This window comes from Dipteris shenzhenensis, chromosome 4 (assembly GCF_047967505.1).
Source record: "Dipteris shenzhenensis isolate YYH24624 ecotype China chromosome 4, Dip_SZ_1.0, whole genome shotgun sequence".
Lineage (NCBI taxonomy): Eukaryota > Viridiplantae > Streptophyta > Polypodiopsida > Gleicheniales > Dipteridaceae > Dipteris > Dipteris shenzhenensis.
In genome coordinates, this window is record NC_141599.1 from 42799653 (window position 1) to 42818054 (window position 18402).

The 18402-nt window shown below is 40.5% G+C and overlaps 1 protein-coding gene across 6 annotated transcripts in view; it reads right to left on the reverse strand.

The window, feature by feature from the left end:
- The window catches only part of LOC147902895 (diphthamide synthesis DPH2 family protein), a 120331-nt gene extending 114488 nt beyond the window's left edge, over positions 1-5843 (reverse strand). For 3 of the 6 annotated variants that reach the window (XM_087373266.1, XM_087373261.1, XM_087373263.1), the window contains exons 1-2: positions 5717-5798; positions 5532-5635 (exon numbers count right to left, since the gene is read on the reverse strand). In XM_087373266.1, the coding sequence (XP_087229392.1) occupies positions 5532-5557 (26 nt within the window). In that variant the 5' untranslated portion in view covers positions 5558-5635; positions 5717-5798. Of the gene's footprint in view, positions 1-1954; positions 2046-5531; positions 5670-5716 lie in introns of those variants that run through there. The other 3 variants (XM_087373262.1, XM_087373264.1, XM_087373265.1) reach the window with 3 other exon arrangements.
- Between the last annotated feature and the right edge of the window lie 12559 nt (positions 5844-18402).

The window sequence follows — 18402 nt, forward strand, 5'->3', positions numbered from 1 at the left end:
TGCAGTTTGCCAAGGAGTCTATCAGAAGTGCCCAAGACAGGGACATATTTTATGCTAATAGACATGTTCACCTAGAGAGTTCTCTTTTGGAACGATGGTATATTTCCGCATTCCCGAGGAATCCAAGAGCCTATGTATTGGACAGGTTATGAAATTATCCCCCAAATACTGTGGCCCTTTCAAGGTTATTAGAAGAACTGACCAAGTTGCATATGAACTGGAATTGCCTCCTAATGTAAGAATTCATCGAGTTTTTCATGTCAGAAGACTAAAGGAAGTATGGGGTCCTGAGGATCAGGTATAGAGGTTGAAGATCTGACCTTTGTACCGCACGAACCTAAAAGCATTCTCAGATATCGTGAACGTCAAGTTAGAAATAGGACAATCACGGAATACAAGCTTAAGTGCAAGGATCGTGTAGAGGATGATTCCACATGGGAGACATTGACTAACCTTCAGATTTAGTTTCACGACTTTCTTATGAGCTCAGGAGTGAGTTCTTAGAGAACAGGGAGTATGTCATGTGCACGGACCGTATCTGACGTGTGCTTTAGGCACACACAACTAGCTTAGGTAGCCTGGGGAGGCTAGGGGCTAGGCAAGCGATTCTCAGGTTGAGTTGCAAGGGAAACGGACGAGTTAGGGTTTCTACTATTCTTAACAGCAGGCTTGAACCTATATAAGGATCCCAGGGGTTCAGTTTTCAGTCACACAAATCAGAGCAAGCTTGGCTCTTCCTTGCTGGTCTAGATCTTGGATTGCGTTGCGGATGCACACGTGCTTTCTAGTGTAGCCCGAGGCCCAGCAGTAGATCCAAGGCCCCTGAGGGTGCCACCTGGTGATATGGGACACCAGGCTGGTTGGAATCTGGTTGGGAGATGTGCCAGCAGCTCAGCCTGTGGCTCGGAGGAGACATCCGGGACCTGGATGTCATGGTTGGGAGGTGAGCATGCCTGCGATTTCCATCGTTGTTCTATGGTTGCTTTTTTGTGTTTGTTTGCAGGTCGGGGTTCTCAAGAGTTGTTTTATGGTTGCTTTTCTGTGTTTGTTTGCAGCGTTGTGGGGTCGTGTCACTCCCACAGGAGGGTCAGCCCTCTACAGTAGGTCGGGCAGATATGAAGACCAGTCGGCAATGTCCTAAGGCTTGGTCAAAGTTACCAAAATTGATGAGAACCTTTGTCTCAAGTATTCTCATATGTCAGCAATTTAAATCAAAAGCTAACAGTGTTGGGAATGACTTACAATCACACATGTGAAAGTGCTCAAGACTTTTGGGCGTACTTTCCTTGTCTAAGTATACTCTCCTATCCATCTTTCCATATATCTTTGCCTAGAAAACCCCATGTCTTTCATGGCAAATTTGTTATAAACTTCACTTTGACTTCTACAACACGTTAACCATAAGAACCTATAATAATCAAATCATCCACATAGAAATAGTCCCAAGTCTTTCATATCAAATTTCGTTATGAGCTTAACTTTGACTTTTGCAATAAGTGAACCATTAGAACCTACAATGATCAAATCATGCACAATATCCTCTTATGGTTGTTTAAAATAGTCATGGATCTGAATCTGATGGTTGGAAACCCATATTGACAAATTCTTGAATTTGTACACACCAAAACAGAATGATATTGCAAAGAATAGATTTATTATGGGATCATTTCATATTGGACAAAAGCATGTGCAATATTAGTATATTTGATGAATAGAAGTCCTACACCCTATCATGCAAAACATAGCATGACAAGAAGCGTTTACATGATTCAAGCCAACAGTCATATCTCAGAGAACCCCCAGCTTATGCTCACATTCAAGATGAACTCAAAAAGACAAGGCTCTTGTAAGATATGTTTTAAATTGAACAAATACCCCCAAAAATACGCAACATTCCTTGATGAAAAAAGCCACAAACATGGTCAAGTAGTCTTGAAAGGTTTCGACAATAGACCTTTGGAAAGTGGAGGATACATTCTTTGGCTCAAACAACATGACTTGGCATGCACAGGCATCCCACTCAACATAAATGCATCTATCTTTCACTCCAAAAAAAACAGGTGGGCAATCGATCAAATGTATATAGTGAAGAGTCCAAGGCATACCACCTATGGGATCATATTGTGTTTCAAGAGATGTAATTATAGCTGAAACAGCTTCGTACAATAATCAACAGCGACATCATTAGTACCATCATCGTCAACACCAACAATTTAGACGATTATCATACCAACTCTAACTGAAATTGTTAAGCTCACCATGACGACACAACGAAAAAGAAAACAAAAATGCAGAGAATTAAAGACAATGCAGCCACAAGTGAGCAACCAAAAACATGACAAAAGGGATAGAAAAGAGCCTGAAAGGCAAAGATACATTATATACCTCATAACAGTATAATATATCCAATCGTACAAATTTAAAAGAACAAAAGAGAGATGAATTGAGAAAGGAGATTTGTAAGAGACATCAACAAAGCTGAGAGTAAAAGAGGAAAACAAAATTAAATAACTTAGGAAGCAAAGCTATACTTATGTTGTCATCAGTACCCAAGACCAGTTTTGCTTTGATGGAAAAAGTTATGGATACTGATGAGGATGAAGAGTATAATGCACCAATGAAGAATCAGACATGGATAGTGATTTACGCACCAGTAAAAAAGAAACTCATTGAATGTGAATGGGTCTCCATAGTAAAGTGAGCTCAGGTGGATTATTGTATGACCTTTTGAGGCCATGATATTTATTTAATAAATTCGTTTGTCTTGTAATCTTCCTAGTTGTCACATGCTAAAAAAATTGTGTATTTGCCAGGTTACTTTTCAACTCATTTAATGCATCTGAATTTTGTTTTAGAAAATAAATCCACTTTTTTCGGTTTTTCATCAATGGATGTGATGAAATATAGTGCTATATTGCGTAATTTTATTATACGTACCCATAAATTAGCATGAACTATTTGCAAGATGTCATTGCTTCTTGACCATAAGGTTGAAAAGGGTTGCCAGGATTGTTTTCCCAACAACTGGGTTGACATACATGCTTTTGAAAACGTGATAGATCTTGTAGCATGTTTTATATTTTCAAGGCACAAACCGTCTGAAGCTTAGATGACCTAATCTCTTGTGCTATACGCACAGTTATGCTTCTTGTTTTTAATGGTTTGCAATAAGTACTTGCTGAATCGGTGAAGTAGGCATAGGTCTACAAAATCTTCCCATGATCTCCATCTTGATATCTTTTGATATGACATGTAGATTATCCAGTTCTCTGATTTGACTTTCATATTTGTTAAAATTCAATTCCATGTCTCTTTCAATTGAAATATTGACAATCAATTCCTCGAAAAACAAAAGCATCTCCAATATGCCTTCCTTTTCAGTGTTGTTATCCAATAAGAATTGTCCCAATGGCTCCAACTCTATGCGTGTGCTGTCACTCATTGAGAAATCTTCTTTTTTGCTGTGCAATTCTAGACAAACCAACCTTTATTGCCCAATGTTATTTTCTGGACTTTCTTTTGATAGATTACTTGTTTTGTTATGTTGAAATGACATCTTGTGTAAATAATTGTTTTTTGAAAAATGTTTGATTTTACTATTGACATTATGTGTGGCTTTCTATTATTATTTGTGTGATTTCTCTGCTTCTATGTGCATTCTGATCCCCAATGTACAATTTTGGGTCTTCCTAGAAAGAATTCTATACCTAAAATTCTTATGCACCTAGGGTTCTCCCTTTTCACCCTTTAATTTTGATGATTTGGATGATATTTTTATGATGGTGCCCAACAATTCTACGAATGTGTACCTAGGCTAGGTGCGTTATTGCCCTTGCCCTGAAAGTTGCTTCTTTGTTGTTCCTCTATCGTGTTGATTTTCACTTTTGTCCCTTTAATATTTTCTTACTCTAGCGGAAGATGATTGCTCTTCTTCGATATCCTTATAGCATAGTTACCGTGGAACGGCGTTCCACCTTCCTGGAACGCTGGAACGCCGGTCCGGAGCTGCAGGCGTGCCCGGAACGGGCGAAACGGCAGCGGAACGTGTCTATCAAGCGGAACGTGCCGGAACGTAGGGCGAAACGTGCCGGAACGTCCGGAAGGCAAATGACCTTGTATTTGTTAATGCGAACTTGCGTTTGCTTAACAAGTTCAGGGCTGAGTATACTCCAGATCCATTTATTGGATTTTCCCTTGATCTTGATGACAATGATGGTAAGGATTAGCCAGAGGGAGAGGATGATGTGGAGCAGCATGAGGATGAGCAGATTGAGGGACAGCCTGGACAGGAGGATGAGATCCCACTTGCTGATGACTAGTCTTTGACTCACCAGTTACCTTGGCCCTTGAGGCTAGTTTTGTACTTGTCATACTTGATACATTTGTCATATGTACATTGTACTCAGCAGCCAGCTTTTTGTATTTTCAGCTATTATATATCCTCATGCAATGTACTTTCTTTTCAGTTTCCATTTGGAGTCTGGACTCTGGAGTCTTTAAATTTTTTATGTTTAAGACTTTAAAGTTTAATCTTGGATATTTTAAATGTTTTGTCATTTTATGTCATATGCTGACATGTTATATGATGTGGCGTTCCCCGACGTTCCCGATCTGCTCCCGTTCCCATTCCCGCACCCGTTCTAGCATCCGACATTCCCGGAATGTTCCCGTTCCGCGGTAACTATGCCTTATAGTAGCATGTCGAACATAGTCTCAAATCCATCATTGTGTCTAACATAGTCTCAAATCCATCATTGTGGCTCTGGCAATGATGCCGGTTACAAACTGTCCTTATTTTCTAACCAATCCTTTGAAGCCTTAGTTTTAAGACTATCTAGCTCTTTCATCCCATTTTGCTTGCTTGTAGGCAAGCTTTGTATAGTGTTGAAGGTTCTAGTCTCTTTGCAATTCTAGTAGCGATCCCCATAGTTCCAATGCAATTCCTATTGCACAACACTTATCTACTTTGCTGGTTTGACCTAGAAAGCTATCATGTTTGGCCATCATCATTCTAGAAATTTAGAATAATGCATAAATGGTGTTAGTGTCGCGCTAAAATATCTCAAAATCAGCCAAAAGGCTTGAAGATCAACAATTGGAGGAGTTGCCCGAAGCTCATTAAACCAAGCGATTCTCCTTACAAAACCAATCTTTGTCAAGAAGAAAGGCCACCGATTGACCCTCGTACAAACATGTCTTGTTTTTTTTAGTATAATAAACCAAAAAGATGAAGGCATAAAATATCTCACACAACTTTCTTAATGCTATAGCTGCAACATAAGCTGTCAATTTGAGGCATTTCAATTTTCAACTTACATTCACATGAGCTCCATCTTGGAAACACAAATTCCGCTAAAGTCCTCAAAATATTTTTATAAGAGAAAGCTTTTTGCACAGAAGCATTTCAAAATCTCTGGTTGAGAAGTGATAACTCAGCTGAAAAGCTCTAATCAAAAGAAACAAGCACTCTAGCAAGTATTGCGATACATTTTTTGAAATAAGCGCATACATGGCAATGCGAAGGTGGTGACCTGCAAAGCGACACGTTTGTATCCATGATCGAGGATGTATGAGGCTGTATCTTCTAAATCGTACATATCATTGAGAGTTGGGCCTGCTAACTCCTCCATAGATGCTGCAACAAGAACAGAGCAATTCACCTGCACCGTTTTGAAACTTTCGCATTATAAGATTAATAAGGGAAAAGAGCAAAAACCTATAGCAAATGCTCATGAGACAAAAGCTGATGAGGGTCCGCTGCAGACTCCAACCTTTCGCACCAACTAATATACGGGAGATTGGTATATGGGAGAATTTGTCGTGCTCTTTGAGGTTGGACACTCCATACATTGAAAAATGGGAAATTTCCATTAATTAGAAGAGAAGAGGGGTGAAAAGGAAGAGGGAAATGGCATGATTAAAAGGGATAAAAGGGGGTGGGAGGAGTTTCAATTAGTAGGGACCACTTAAGAAGGGGGTATTAAAGAAGAAGGTAAGTGCTAAAGGGGGAGGCAAATTAGAGAGAGTGCTTTAAAGAAGAACTCACTTACTAAAGGGGGAGGGGGAAGAGGAATCATTTACAATATTTTAGTTAGCACTAGGTATGCTCTTCCACTCTATAGCTTAGTGGTAGGGCTCACATGTGGGAAAGACAACATTGTGGGTTCTAATCCTATCCTCTTGAATAATGTGCACTCCTTTTAGACATAGCTTAATTAAACAAATTAATCCAAATTAATTAATTAATCCATGGACAAACATAAGTTAATCAACCTCCATGGTCAAAAACAAATAAGAATAAAACAAGAGAGCACATGCTATGCTCTCGACAGCACTGCCCTATTGATAGAGGAGGATGCTCATGAGTTGATGTCCTATTGATAGAGAAGGATGCTCATGAATTGATTTAGGAGGGCTGGAGAGAGAGAGAGAGAGAGAGAGAGATGAAGCACGTGTGTGTGTGTGTTTTTTTAGATTTAATAGTCCCATCAATAAATGAGCCATACAATTAATTCCACCATTTGAATAAAAAAGCACTGGTTTGGAAAACTATAAGTAAATAAATAAAACTAAATTGAAGTACCGTTTAACAATATTGCAATCCAAATTTTTTATTTAAAAAAGAAAATAGGAGGAAAGAATTTTTCTAAAGACAAAGATTATCCAATGATAATGAATTAATTGTATGGTACTAGCCTGACCAAAGGCTAGTTGGTAGATCAGTGTGTGTGTTTAGATATAATAATCCCATCAATAAATAAACCATACAATTAATTCAATCATTTGGATAAAAAAGCACTCATTGGAAAATATAAATAAATAAAACTAAATTGAAGTATCTTTTGACAATATTGCACTCCAAAACTTTTATAAAAGAGAAAATAGATGAGCTAGCAAAATAATTTTTCTTTATATTGAGTTTGCTAACTAGAAAAAATGTCGAATCCATCAAGTAGTCGGTCAGGGTCCACTGACCTGCCACCATCCAAGAAAAACAAAGTGTTAGAATATCATCATTTCAAATGGGTAGACAGGTAATGCCTGTATCCCCTGACGTGTTATTGCTTTACCTAGGAACATAAACAACCGTCTAGATTCACAAGTAAATTTAAAAATATTATAAGCGATTGAAGTGGGGTGATCCACTCCCTTAAGTGATAGACTGATTAAAGCAATTTAACTAAAGTAATTGAAAATAATAAATTAAAATGATTAATCACGGGAGGTAGTTCACACCCAAGATTAAGGACCATAATTTAACCCCCAAAAATTAGGGCTAAAAGAAGGAATTAATTATAAAATAAATTGGGTATAAAAAAGGAGGCTAAATAAAACATTCCTAAGCCTTTGCCTAAACAGCTAGAGATATGTAGGTGCTAAAAATAACACACATATATGCCACAAATATAAATAAGTGTGACTATGTGCATGTGTGTGTGTGTCTGTGACAATGCTAAAGGAAGGCCTAAAATTTTTATTTAAAGTGAGATAAAGAAAAGCAAAAGTAGTCTACAACCAAGAAAATAAACTTCAATAAAGTAGAAACAATAGTAAAATACAAGTAAAGTTCTACAAACAAGTAAGTTAATTACAGCTAGATAAATATACTTTAAGCAGAAGAGATAGAAGCTATAAGAATATATTATAGCAAAAAAGAAAATGAGAAAAGTGAGTAAGAAGGATCAAGAAAGAAAGAAAAGTCAGCTGAAAGATTGACCATGTTGAAGAGCCTTAAAGAGAGGGGTCTTACAAAATCATGTGAATTAGCAAGTACAAGAGACGACAATAAGTCCATAAGAAGAAAGGTCACGATGACCTCAAACGATCACCAAAGAGTAGCTTCGTGTGCTATGTTTTATAAGAAATCGAACCAGAAGCAAGAGGCGAATGAGTGGCGCTCCACAACTTGAGTTGAAGAAAGAGAGCGCAAGATGATGAGCACTTGAAACCTCGACGTGCCAAACGACAATCAACTAGTGAAGTAGTGGACACAAAGTAAGGCACTAAAGCAGCCCATGCACACAAAGAGTTTGCGCATGTATGGGGAGAATGAGCAACGGCAAGCAGAAGGAGAGTTCACAGAGCTGAACAAGGGAGTACGATCCATAAGGCAAGGCCATGAGGAGTTGTTAGCCATGAAATGTCAAAGAAAGAAACAGCTAGAAAGGAAGAAAGGCAAAGCAAGCCAATGTAAAACAGCGAACGAAGACAACACCATAGTGGGAAAGGTTTAAGAAGTGAATGCATTCGTGTCATCAAACTGTGAGCAAGCTTTGTGAAGACAAGCAGCCACCAAGGCTTGCTGGTCACGAACAAAGAAGTATGTAAGAAGGATTGAAGAGCCACCGGGCTAAGCACATCTCCAAGATACACCAAAAGCTCAAAGCGACTGTCGAACAATTGAATGCAACACTCAATGCTTACAAGTAAAACTATGGTGACTTAGAGTGAAATACGACCAAAATACAAAGAGCGGCATGCTTTGTAGCCAAGTAAAAAAGTAAGACCTACGAGTGATCATCGTTTACGATTGAGACAATTTCGAAGCAAGGGAGAAGACTTTCAAGGACACACTCTAACGCTGCAAGAAGCAACGACGACTAAGAGGTTGGCAACCACGGAGAATTAAAGGGGAGACAAAACTCAAAGGAAGAAGCAACTAGCGAAAGGTTGCTTGCACCCAACTGAAGGGCGCAACAACAATCAAAGGGTTGCCAAAAAGAGCACAGAGAAGTTAGCTTTAAACAAAAGGGATGCTACTTGCTACACCACCAAGCTAAGAGCATCAGCAATCGAAACTAAGAGTGTACCAAAAGAGTAAGAGTGGTGTTTGTGCACCAACCTCCTAAGAAGAGCTGCCATGAGTAGACAACAAATAAAGAGCTAAGTGAAAAGCGTGAGGAGGAGGCCAGCGAAAGTAAGTCCATCATCGCCAAATAGAGGAGACCAGTCATAAGGTAGCTTCACAGGTAGAGTAAGAGAACAATAGATAAGAGAATGGCCATGCGGAGGGAGGTGTGAAAGAGGCCATGAGATCAAGAAAGGGAGGCAAAGGGCGCAGAGAGAGCAAACGAGACGAGTAAGACCATAGTGAAGGTAAACGAACAAATTGAGAGAGAGAGAGAGAGAGAGACAGAGAGAGATTATAAAGGCGACGAGACTATAGCTAAAGAAGGCCAGCCATAGAAAGAACAAAGTGAGTTGGTAGTTAGGTCGAAAATGGTGGTGCCATGCACTTGAGAATGTGGGGCAATGGCATGGTGTTATGTAAGCTCTTGGTAAAATTTTAACGGGGTTTAATTAAGAAGGGGGGTTAAATAATTACTTATATATAAATATATAAATATAAATAAATAAATAAATATATATATATATATATATATGTAAAGGGGGGCCAATAATTCCAAGTAAGAAGGACTAGGTTGAGGGAAATAGGTTGGGCTTTTGGCGAGGGATAGTTTACGCGAGAATAGTAACTACTATTATAATTAAATTAAATTTATTATTCAATAAGTAAGGATACTAAATAGAGGGGGTTGAAAGTGAGAGAGAGAGAGAAAAAGGGGGGATGGCACAATGTAGATAAGATGATTTTTTAATTTGAATTTAAAAAAAGTAAAAATGAAATGAAGCAAGACCTAAATGAAAATAACATTGGGAAAAATATATAAAATTAGCAAGGGTAAGAAATAAAATATAAGGGGGGTTATTTTGAAAAAATGGGGGGTGCAATGTGCATGTGCGAGCAAAAATTATTGAAAAACATTTGTGTGTGTGTGTGTGTGTGTGTGTGTGTGTGTGTCTCACAAGTTAAGGATTAATATGTGTGTGTGTTTGGGGGGTTTTGGATATGTGTAAGAGTGTAGAAAACAAGTGTGTGTGTGAGATTTTGCAACACCCCTTTGCATAGTGAAAAGACAAAAGAGCAAAGCTAGACAATGAAATAGGACTAATTGCATTAACAGAAAAGTTTGCACAAGTCGGTGAATCCTTGTTTATTAAGGAAACTAGTAGTGGGCCCTTTTGTAGAAATGACTTTGTGGAAACTGTATAGAAGTTGGGATAAGTCCTGGCAAGCATCACTTTTATTAAAGAGGGGAGTCTGCATACTATTAACCGAAAAAGAAATTAGGACCAGAGGCTAGAGGCTAAGCATGGCGATGCTCGAGGGCCATAGAGGAAAGGAGAACGTGAGGGTGAAATGTTATCATGGGAGGGGAAAAGGAATTAGAAGGGGAGGGAATGAAGAGGGAGACTATGACACAAGGAGAAAGGGAGAGGGGGAAGAGTAGCATGTACATGATGGGAGGAGGAATGTAAAGATGGGGACATCAAGGGAAGAGGACCATGCTTTCTTTTGAAAGGAAAGGAAGGGAGAAATCAAAGTACTAGCTAGGTGGCGTTACAAAGAATGAGCGTGTCCCATCATGGAATAGCCCCCTCCTTTTATAGCCAAGAGAGGGGGTCTCTCCCAATAAATGCATCCTCCCACATGCATGGTGTGTGTGGAAAAGTCTCCCATGTGGGCTAGGCAGTTACGCACTCTCATTTGTGTGCCACAACCCTTTGCCTCATTTTTCCACATAAATCAAGCCCCATATCTCAAGTCTATGATACTCCCTTGGTCTCTTCCCAATTTTATAATATGTTCAAACCTCTAGGAGGACAAGTGGAGGGTTGGCACAAGGAATCTTGCCACCTCATCCTACTTTTCCCATTATTTAACTTGCTCTCTTGGACCTTCTATACCTCCCCCACATGGGCCTATCCTATATGGAGGGAATAAACCCAATATAATATCCATCTCCACCTATTTAATATTACTTCTCCCATGGACTTTGAGCCTATCTCACTAAATGCAGCCTAAGTGGAGGGGTGGCACATGGAGGAGCCATGCCACCTAACATTTTATAATATTACTACCATGGATTATGTACAACACACCTTATGGGCCCTCTTACATGGAAGGGTGTCACATGGTCATGCCCTGCCACCTCAACCCTAGGCCCTATGCACTCCATATTTTATTATACTATTGCCACACATACAAGCACACACTCATATTTATGCCTTTTTACTTTGGTCAATTTTGTCCATAATAGTTTCCCCCCCCAGGCAGGGAATGCAGAGCATTTCCATGCCTGGGTCCATCACGCACAAAGAAGGGCTTGAGATAACGCTTGTTGATCACCTTCTTGCCATATGGCATATGCAGCTCCTAAACTTGTACAAACCCATTGCTACGTTCCTTGATGACTTTGTATGGACCGGTCCACAGTGGCAAAAACTTCTTATCCATTTGGTGGTCCAATCTGTTATCAAAGCATAGCACAACATTCCCCTCAGCAAAGTGTCTTTCCCATCCCTTGCGATTAGCATCCAAGCAGGCCTTTTGTTGATTCTTTTGAATCTCTGTTTGATGTTGAGCAAGGAGTCGGGTTTCATCTAGCTTCTCAAGTTGCACCAATCTGGCCTCTACATGTTCATCTTTTGTCATCCTCTATTCTTGTGCCAATCTCAAGGTCGGAATCTCTATCTCTAGTGGTAAAACTGCCTTAGTACCATGCACCAACTCAAAAGGAGTGTGACCTGTAGACGTTTTATGAGTGATGTTGTAGGCCCACACGGCTTCAGTGACCTTCTGATCCCATTGGCTCCTATTCCCTGTGGCCATTTTTCCCATGGTTTTACAAAGGAGGCCATTGGTCTACTCAGTTTCACCCATGGATGCTGGATAGTAGATGCTACAAGTGCGATGATCAATACCCATGTGATCAATGAGTAACTCCACTGCTTCATTTAAGAATGGACTCCCATGGTCAAAGACTATTTCCATGGGTGTCCCAAACCTTGTGCAGATACGTTCAAATATGAAATTTGAAACTGCCTTACCATTTGCAGCGGGGAGGGTGATAGCTTCAGCCCACTTAGTGACATACTAAGTGGCTACCAGAAGATACTTCTTTTTGTGGGCAGTCGTGGGCAAGGGCTCCACAATATCTATTCCCCACTTCTGAAACGTGGGGAATAGATATTTCCATGGGTGTCCCAAACCTTGTGCAGATACGTTCAAATATGAAATTTGAAACTGCCTTACCATTTGCAACGGGGAGGGCGATAGCTTCAGCCCACTTAGTGACATACTAAGTGGCTACTAGAAGATACTTCTTTTTGTGGGCAGTCGTGGGCAAGGGCTCGACAATATCTATTCCCCACTTCTGAAACGGATGGATGGACATCACTGGGTGATGTTGCCCAGGACGCAAATCCTTCCTACCAAAGAATTGGCATGGTTCACACGTTTTGCAATACAAAGTGACATCCTTGAACAAGGTCGGCCAATAGTATCCAGCATGTAAAATCTTCTTAGCTGTATAGTCATTGGCATAGTGGCCTCCACAAAATCCATCATGATAATGCTTCAATACCTTAGGTACTTCATTTGCATCAATGGCCCATCTCAGTACCTGATCCATGCCTTGACGGTACAACACCCCATCAAAGAGGGTGTAGCGCCTACTATCTCTGCGGATCTTCTTTCTCTCATAGCTAGTACTTTCTGGAGGAAAGGAGAAAGCAGTCAGAAACCTGTAGATACCGCCATACCATGGATCCCCCACTTCTATGGCTGCTACAAGGGTTACATCGAGGCACTCCTCTAAATCAATCAAAGCATTCTTCAAGTTGGAACAACCCCCTTTTACAATTTTGAAAGAAAAATGATATTCTTGTAGAACTGCCAACCATTTGGCCAACCGGCCCATGGGATTTGGTGATTCAAGAACCTGCTTTGTAAGACCATTGCTAGAGATTATAATGAAGGACTTTCCAGCCACATAATGCTTAAATTTCTCAATGCAGAAAACCAAAGACAAGGCATGCTTGTCAGCCTCTGAGTAGCATCGTTCGGTGTCGAACAATTGTCGAGAAGCAAATCGAACAGGATACATGAACCGATCCTCCCCTTGCTAGAGAAGAATACCTGCCAGAGTATGCTCACCAAACCCAGGATTGATATAGAAAGTCTTTGATCAATCTGGATTGTGTAGAATGGGTTCTGAAGCCAGAGCATTCTTGATTTGTGCAAACCCATGATCACAATCCTCATCCCAACAGAAATCAACCTCATTTTTTAATAGCATAGTCATGGGTCGTGTCAAAGCAACATACTGATCAATGAAGCGGCAATCGTATCCTGCTAGATTGACAAATGAGCGTACCTGAAATTCGATTGTTAGCGGGGAGAGCTTGAGGATGGCTTCTACCTTCTTGAGGTCAGGCTTCACACCTCGAATGAGACAATATGTGAGAGTGCTCTCAACGGAAGCAAGAACGGAAGAAGGAGAGAGAGAGAAACAGAGAGCCACACTGGCAAAAGTGCCAATGCACATGTGAGTTTAGGATTCCTTGTGCATGTTTTTAGGTCATGGTATGAGATTGGCACCACTGCCATTCTCCATTGGTGGCATTCTCCATAGAGATTGACACAATTCCATATGATCTCTGCACAGCGGAGACAGTGATCACTACATAGAAGAATGCACATGTGAGTTTAGGCTTCTCAATGCCATTTCTTAGGGCCTAATAAGAGATTGGCACCACTGCCATTCTCTAGTTGTACAAATGTTTACCCTATTATTCTAGGAGGGGTATTCCAGTGATCATAGTAGAGTGGTGTCCTATTCCATTCCACATGTGAGTTTGATGATCTCAGTGTCATTATGTAGTTGCCAGCATGAGATTGGCATCACTGCCATTCTCCGCTAGTGGTAATCTAGACAAACTGAACCTATAGATTGACATTCCACTAATTTTATTGGCTGCAATAGGATAATGGCAAAAGTGCCAATGCACATGTGAGTTTAGGATTCCTTGTGCATGTTTTCAGGTCATGGCATGAGATTGGCACCACTGCCATTCTCCACTGGTGGCATTCTCCATAGATATTGACACAATTCCATATGATCTCTGCACATGTGAGTTTAGGCTTCTCAATGCCATTTCTTAGGGCCTAATAAGAGATTGGCACCACTGCCATTCTCCACTTGTACAAATGTATACCCTACTATTCTACGAGGGGTATTCCAATGATCATAAGAGAGTGGTGTCCTATTCCATTCCACATGTGAGTTTGATGATCTCAATGTCATTATGTAGTTGACATCATGAGATTGGCATCACTGCCATTCTTCGCTAGTGGTAATCTAGACAAACTGAACCTATAGATTGACATTCCACTAATTTTATTGGCTGCAGTAGGATAGTGGCAAAAGTGCCAATGCACATGTGAGTTTAGGATTCCTTGTGCATGTTTTCAGGTCATGGTATGAGATTGGCACCATTGCCATTCTCCACTGGTGGCATTCCAATGATCATAGTAGAGTGGTGTCCTATTCCATTCCACATGTGAGTTTGATGATCTCAGTGTCATTATGTAGTTGCCAGCATGAGATTGGCATCACTGCCATTCTCCACTAGTGGTAATCTAGACAAACTAAACCTATAGATTGACATTCCACTAATTTTATTGGCTGCAGTAGGATAGTGGCAAAAGTGCCAATCCAAATATGAGTTTACGATTCCTTGTGCATGTTTTCAGGTCATGGTATGAGATTGGCACCACTGCCATTCTCCACTGGGCATTCCAGTGATCATAGTAGAGTGGTGTCCTATTCCATTCGACATGTGAGTTTGATGATCTCAGTGTCATTATGTAGTTGCCAGCATGAGATTGGCATCACTACCATTCTCCGCTAGTGGTAATCTAGACAAACTGAACCTATAGATTAAAATTCCACTAATTTTATTGGCTGCAGTAGGATAGTGGCAAAAGTGCCAATGGACATGTGACTTTAGGATTCCTTGTGCATGTTTTCAGGTCATGGTATGAGATTGGCACCACTGCCATTCTCCACTGGTGGCATTCCAGTGATCATAGTAGAGTGGCATCACTTGCCACTCTAGTGGTAATCTAGACAAACTGAACCTATAGATTGACATTCCACTAATTTTATTGGCTGCAGTAGGATAGTGGCCAAAGTGCCAATGCACATGTGAGTTTAGGATTCCTTGTGCATGCTTTTAGGTCATGGTATGAGATTGGCACCATTGCCATTCTCCACTGGTGGTATTCCAGTGATCATAGTAGAGTGGTGTCCTATTCCATTCCACATGTGAGTTTGATGTTCTCAGTGTCATTATGTAGTTGCCAGCATGAGATTGGCATCACTGCCATTCTCCGCTAGTGGTAATCTAGACAAACTGAACCTATAGATTGACATTCCACTAATTTTATTGGCTGCAGTAGGATAGTGGCAAAAGTGCCAATCCAAATGTGAGTTTAGGATTCCTTGTGCATGTTTTCAGGTCATGGTATGAGATTGGCACCACTGCCATTCTCCACTGGTGGCATTCCAGTGATCATAGTAGAGTGGTGTCCTATTCCATTCCACATGTGAGTTTGATGATCTCAGTGTCATTATGTAGTTGACATCATGAGATTGGCATCACTGCCATTCTCCGCTAGTGGTAATCTAGACAAACTGAACCTATAGATTGACATTCCACTAATTTTATTGGCTGCAGTAGGATAGTGGCAAAAGTGCCAATGCACATGTGAGTTTAGGATTCCTTGTGCATGTTTTCAGGTCATGGTATGAGATTGGCACCACTGCCATTCTCCACTGGTGGCATTCCAGTGATCATAGTAGAGTGGCATCACTGCCACTCTAGTGGTAATCTAGACAAACTGAACCTATAGATTGACATTCCACTAATTTTATTGGCTGCAGTAGGATAGTGGCAAAAGTGCCAATGCACATGTGAGTTTAGGATTCCTTGTGCATGTTTTCAGGTCATGGTATGAGATTGGCACCACTGCCATTCTCCACTGGTGGCATTCCAGTGATCATAGTAGAGTGGTGTCCTATTCCATTCCACATGTGAGTTTGATGATCTCAGTGTCATTATGTAGTTGACATCATGAGATTGTCATCACTACCATTCTCCGCTAGTGGTAATCTAGATAAACTGAACCTATAGATTGACATTCCACTAATTTTATTGGCTGCAGTAGGATAGTGGCAAAAGTGCCAATGCACATGTGAGTTTAGGATTCCTTGTGCATGTTTTCAGGTCATGGTATGAGATTGGCACCACTGCCATTCTCCACTGGTGGCATTCTTCACAGAGATTGACACAATTCCATATGATGTCTACACAGCGGAGACAGTGATCACTACATAGAAGAATGCACATTTGAGTTTAGGATTCCTTATGCATGTTTTCAGGTCATGGTATGAGATTGGCACCACTGCCATTCTCCTCCACAGAGATTGACACAAATCCATATGATCTCTGCACATGTGAGTTTAGGCTTCCAGGGCCTAATAAGAGATTGACACAATTCCATATGATCTCTATACAGCGGAGACAGTGAGCACTACATAGAAGAATGCACATTGACTTTAGGATTCGTTGTGCATGTTTTTAATTTTATTGGCTGTAGTAGGATAATGGCAAAAGTGCCAATGCACATGTGAGTTTAGGATTCCTTGTGCATGTTTTCAGGTCATGGTATGAGATTGGCACCACTGCCATTCTCCACTGGTGGCATTCTCCATAGAGATTGACACAATTCTATATGATCTCTACACAGCGGAGACAGTGATCAGTACATAGAAGAATGCATATTACCACTAGCGGGGAATGTCAGTAGGATAATGGCAAAAGTGCCAATGCACATGTGAGTTTAGGATTCCTTGTGCATGTTTTCAGGTCATCACTACATAGAAGATTGCACATGTGAGTTTAGGCTTTCCCAATGCCATTTCTTAGGGCCTAATAAGAGATTGGCACCACTGCCATTCTCCACTTGTACAAATGTTTACCCTACTATTCTAAGTTTAGGCTTTAAAGTGCCATTTTCTAGGGCCTAATAAGAGATTGGCACCACTGCCATTCTCCGCATGTACAAATGTTTACCCTAATATTCTAGGAGGGGTATTTCAAGGATCATAGGATAATGGTGCCCGATTCCAATCCACATGTGAGTGTATCTCAGTGTCATTATGTAGTTGCTTGCGTGAGATTGGCATCACTTCAATTCTCCACTGGTGGCAGTCTAGATAAACTAAACTTGTGGATTGACATTCCACAATTTTTATTGGCTGTAGTAGTATAATGGCAAAAGTGCCAATGCACATGTGAGTTTAGGATTCCTTGTGCCATTTTTAAGGTCTTGGTATGAGATTGGCACCACTGCCATTCTCCACTGGTGGCATTCTCCATAGATATTGACACAATTCCATATGATATCTACACAGTGGAGACAGTGATCACTACATAGAAGAATGCACATGTGAGTTTGATGGTCTCAGTGTCATTATGTATTTGCCAGCATGAGATTGGCATCACTATCATTCTCCAGTAGTGGTAATCTAGACAAATTAAACCTATAGATTGACATTCCACTATATTTATTAGCTATAGTAGGATAATGGCAAAAGTTTCAATGCACATGTGAGTTTGATGATCTCATTGTCATTATATAGTTGCCAGCATGATATTGGCATCACTGCCATTCTCCACTAGTGGTAGTGCCAATGCACATGTGAGTTTAGTATTCCTTGTGCATGTTTTCAGCTCATGGTATGAGATTGGCACCACTACCATTCTTCACTGATGGCATTCTCCACAGAGATTGACACAAATCCATATGATCTCTACACAGCGGAGACAGTGATCACTACATAGAAGAATGCACATGTGAGTTTAGGCTTCTCAATGCCATTTATTAGGGCCTAATAAGAGATTGGCACCACTGCCATTCTCCACTTGTACAAATGTTTACCCTACTATTCTAGGAGGGGTATTCTAGTGACCATAGGAGAGTGGTGTCCTATTACATTCTACATGTGAGTTTGATGATCTCAGAGATTGACACAATTCCATATGATCTCTACACAGAGGAGACAGTGATCACTACATAGAAGAATGCACATGTGAGTTTAGGATTCCTTTATATGTTTTCAGGTCATGGTATGAGATTGGCACCACTGCCATTCTCCACTGGTGGCATTCTACACAGAGATTGACACAATTCCATATGATCTCTGCACATGTGAGTTTAGGCTTCTCAATGCCATTTCTTAGGGCCTAATAGGAGATTGGCACCACTGCCATTCTCCACTTGTACAAATGTTTACCCTACTATTCTAGGGGGGTATTCCAGTGATCATAATAGAGTGGTGTCCTATTCCATTTCACAGGTGAGTTTGATGATCTCAGTGTCATTATGTAGTTGCAAGCATGAGATTGGCACCACTGCCATTCTCCGCTAAAGGTAATCTAGACAAACTGAACCTATAGATTGACATTCCACTAATTTTATTGGATGCAGTA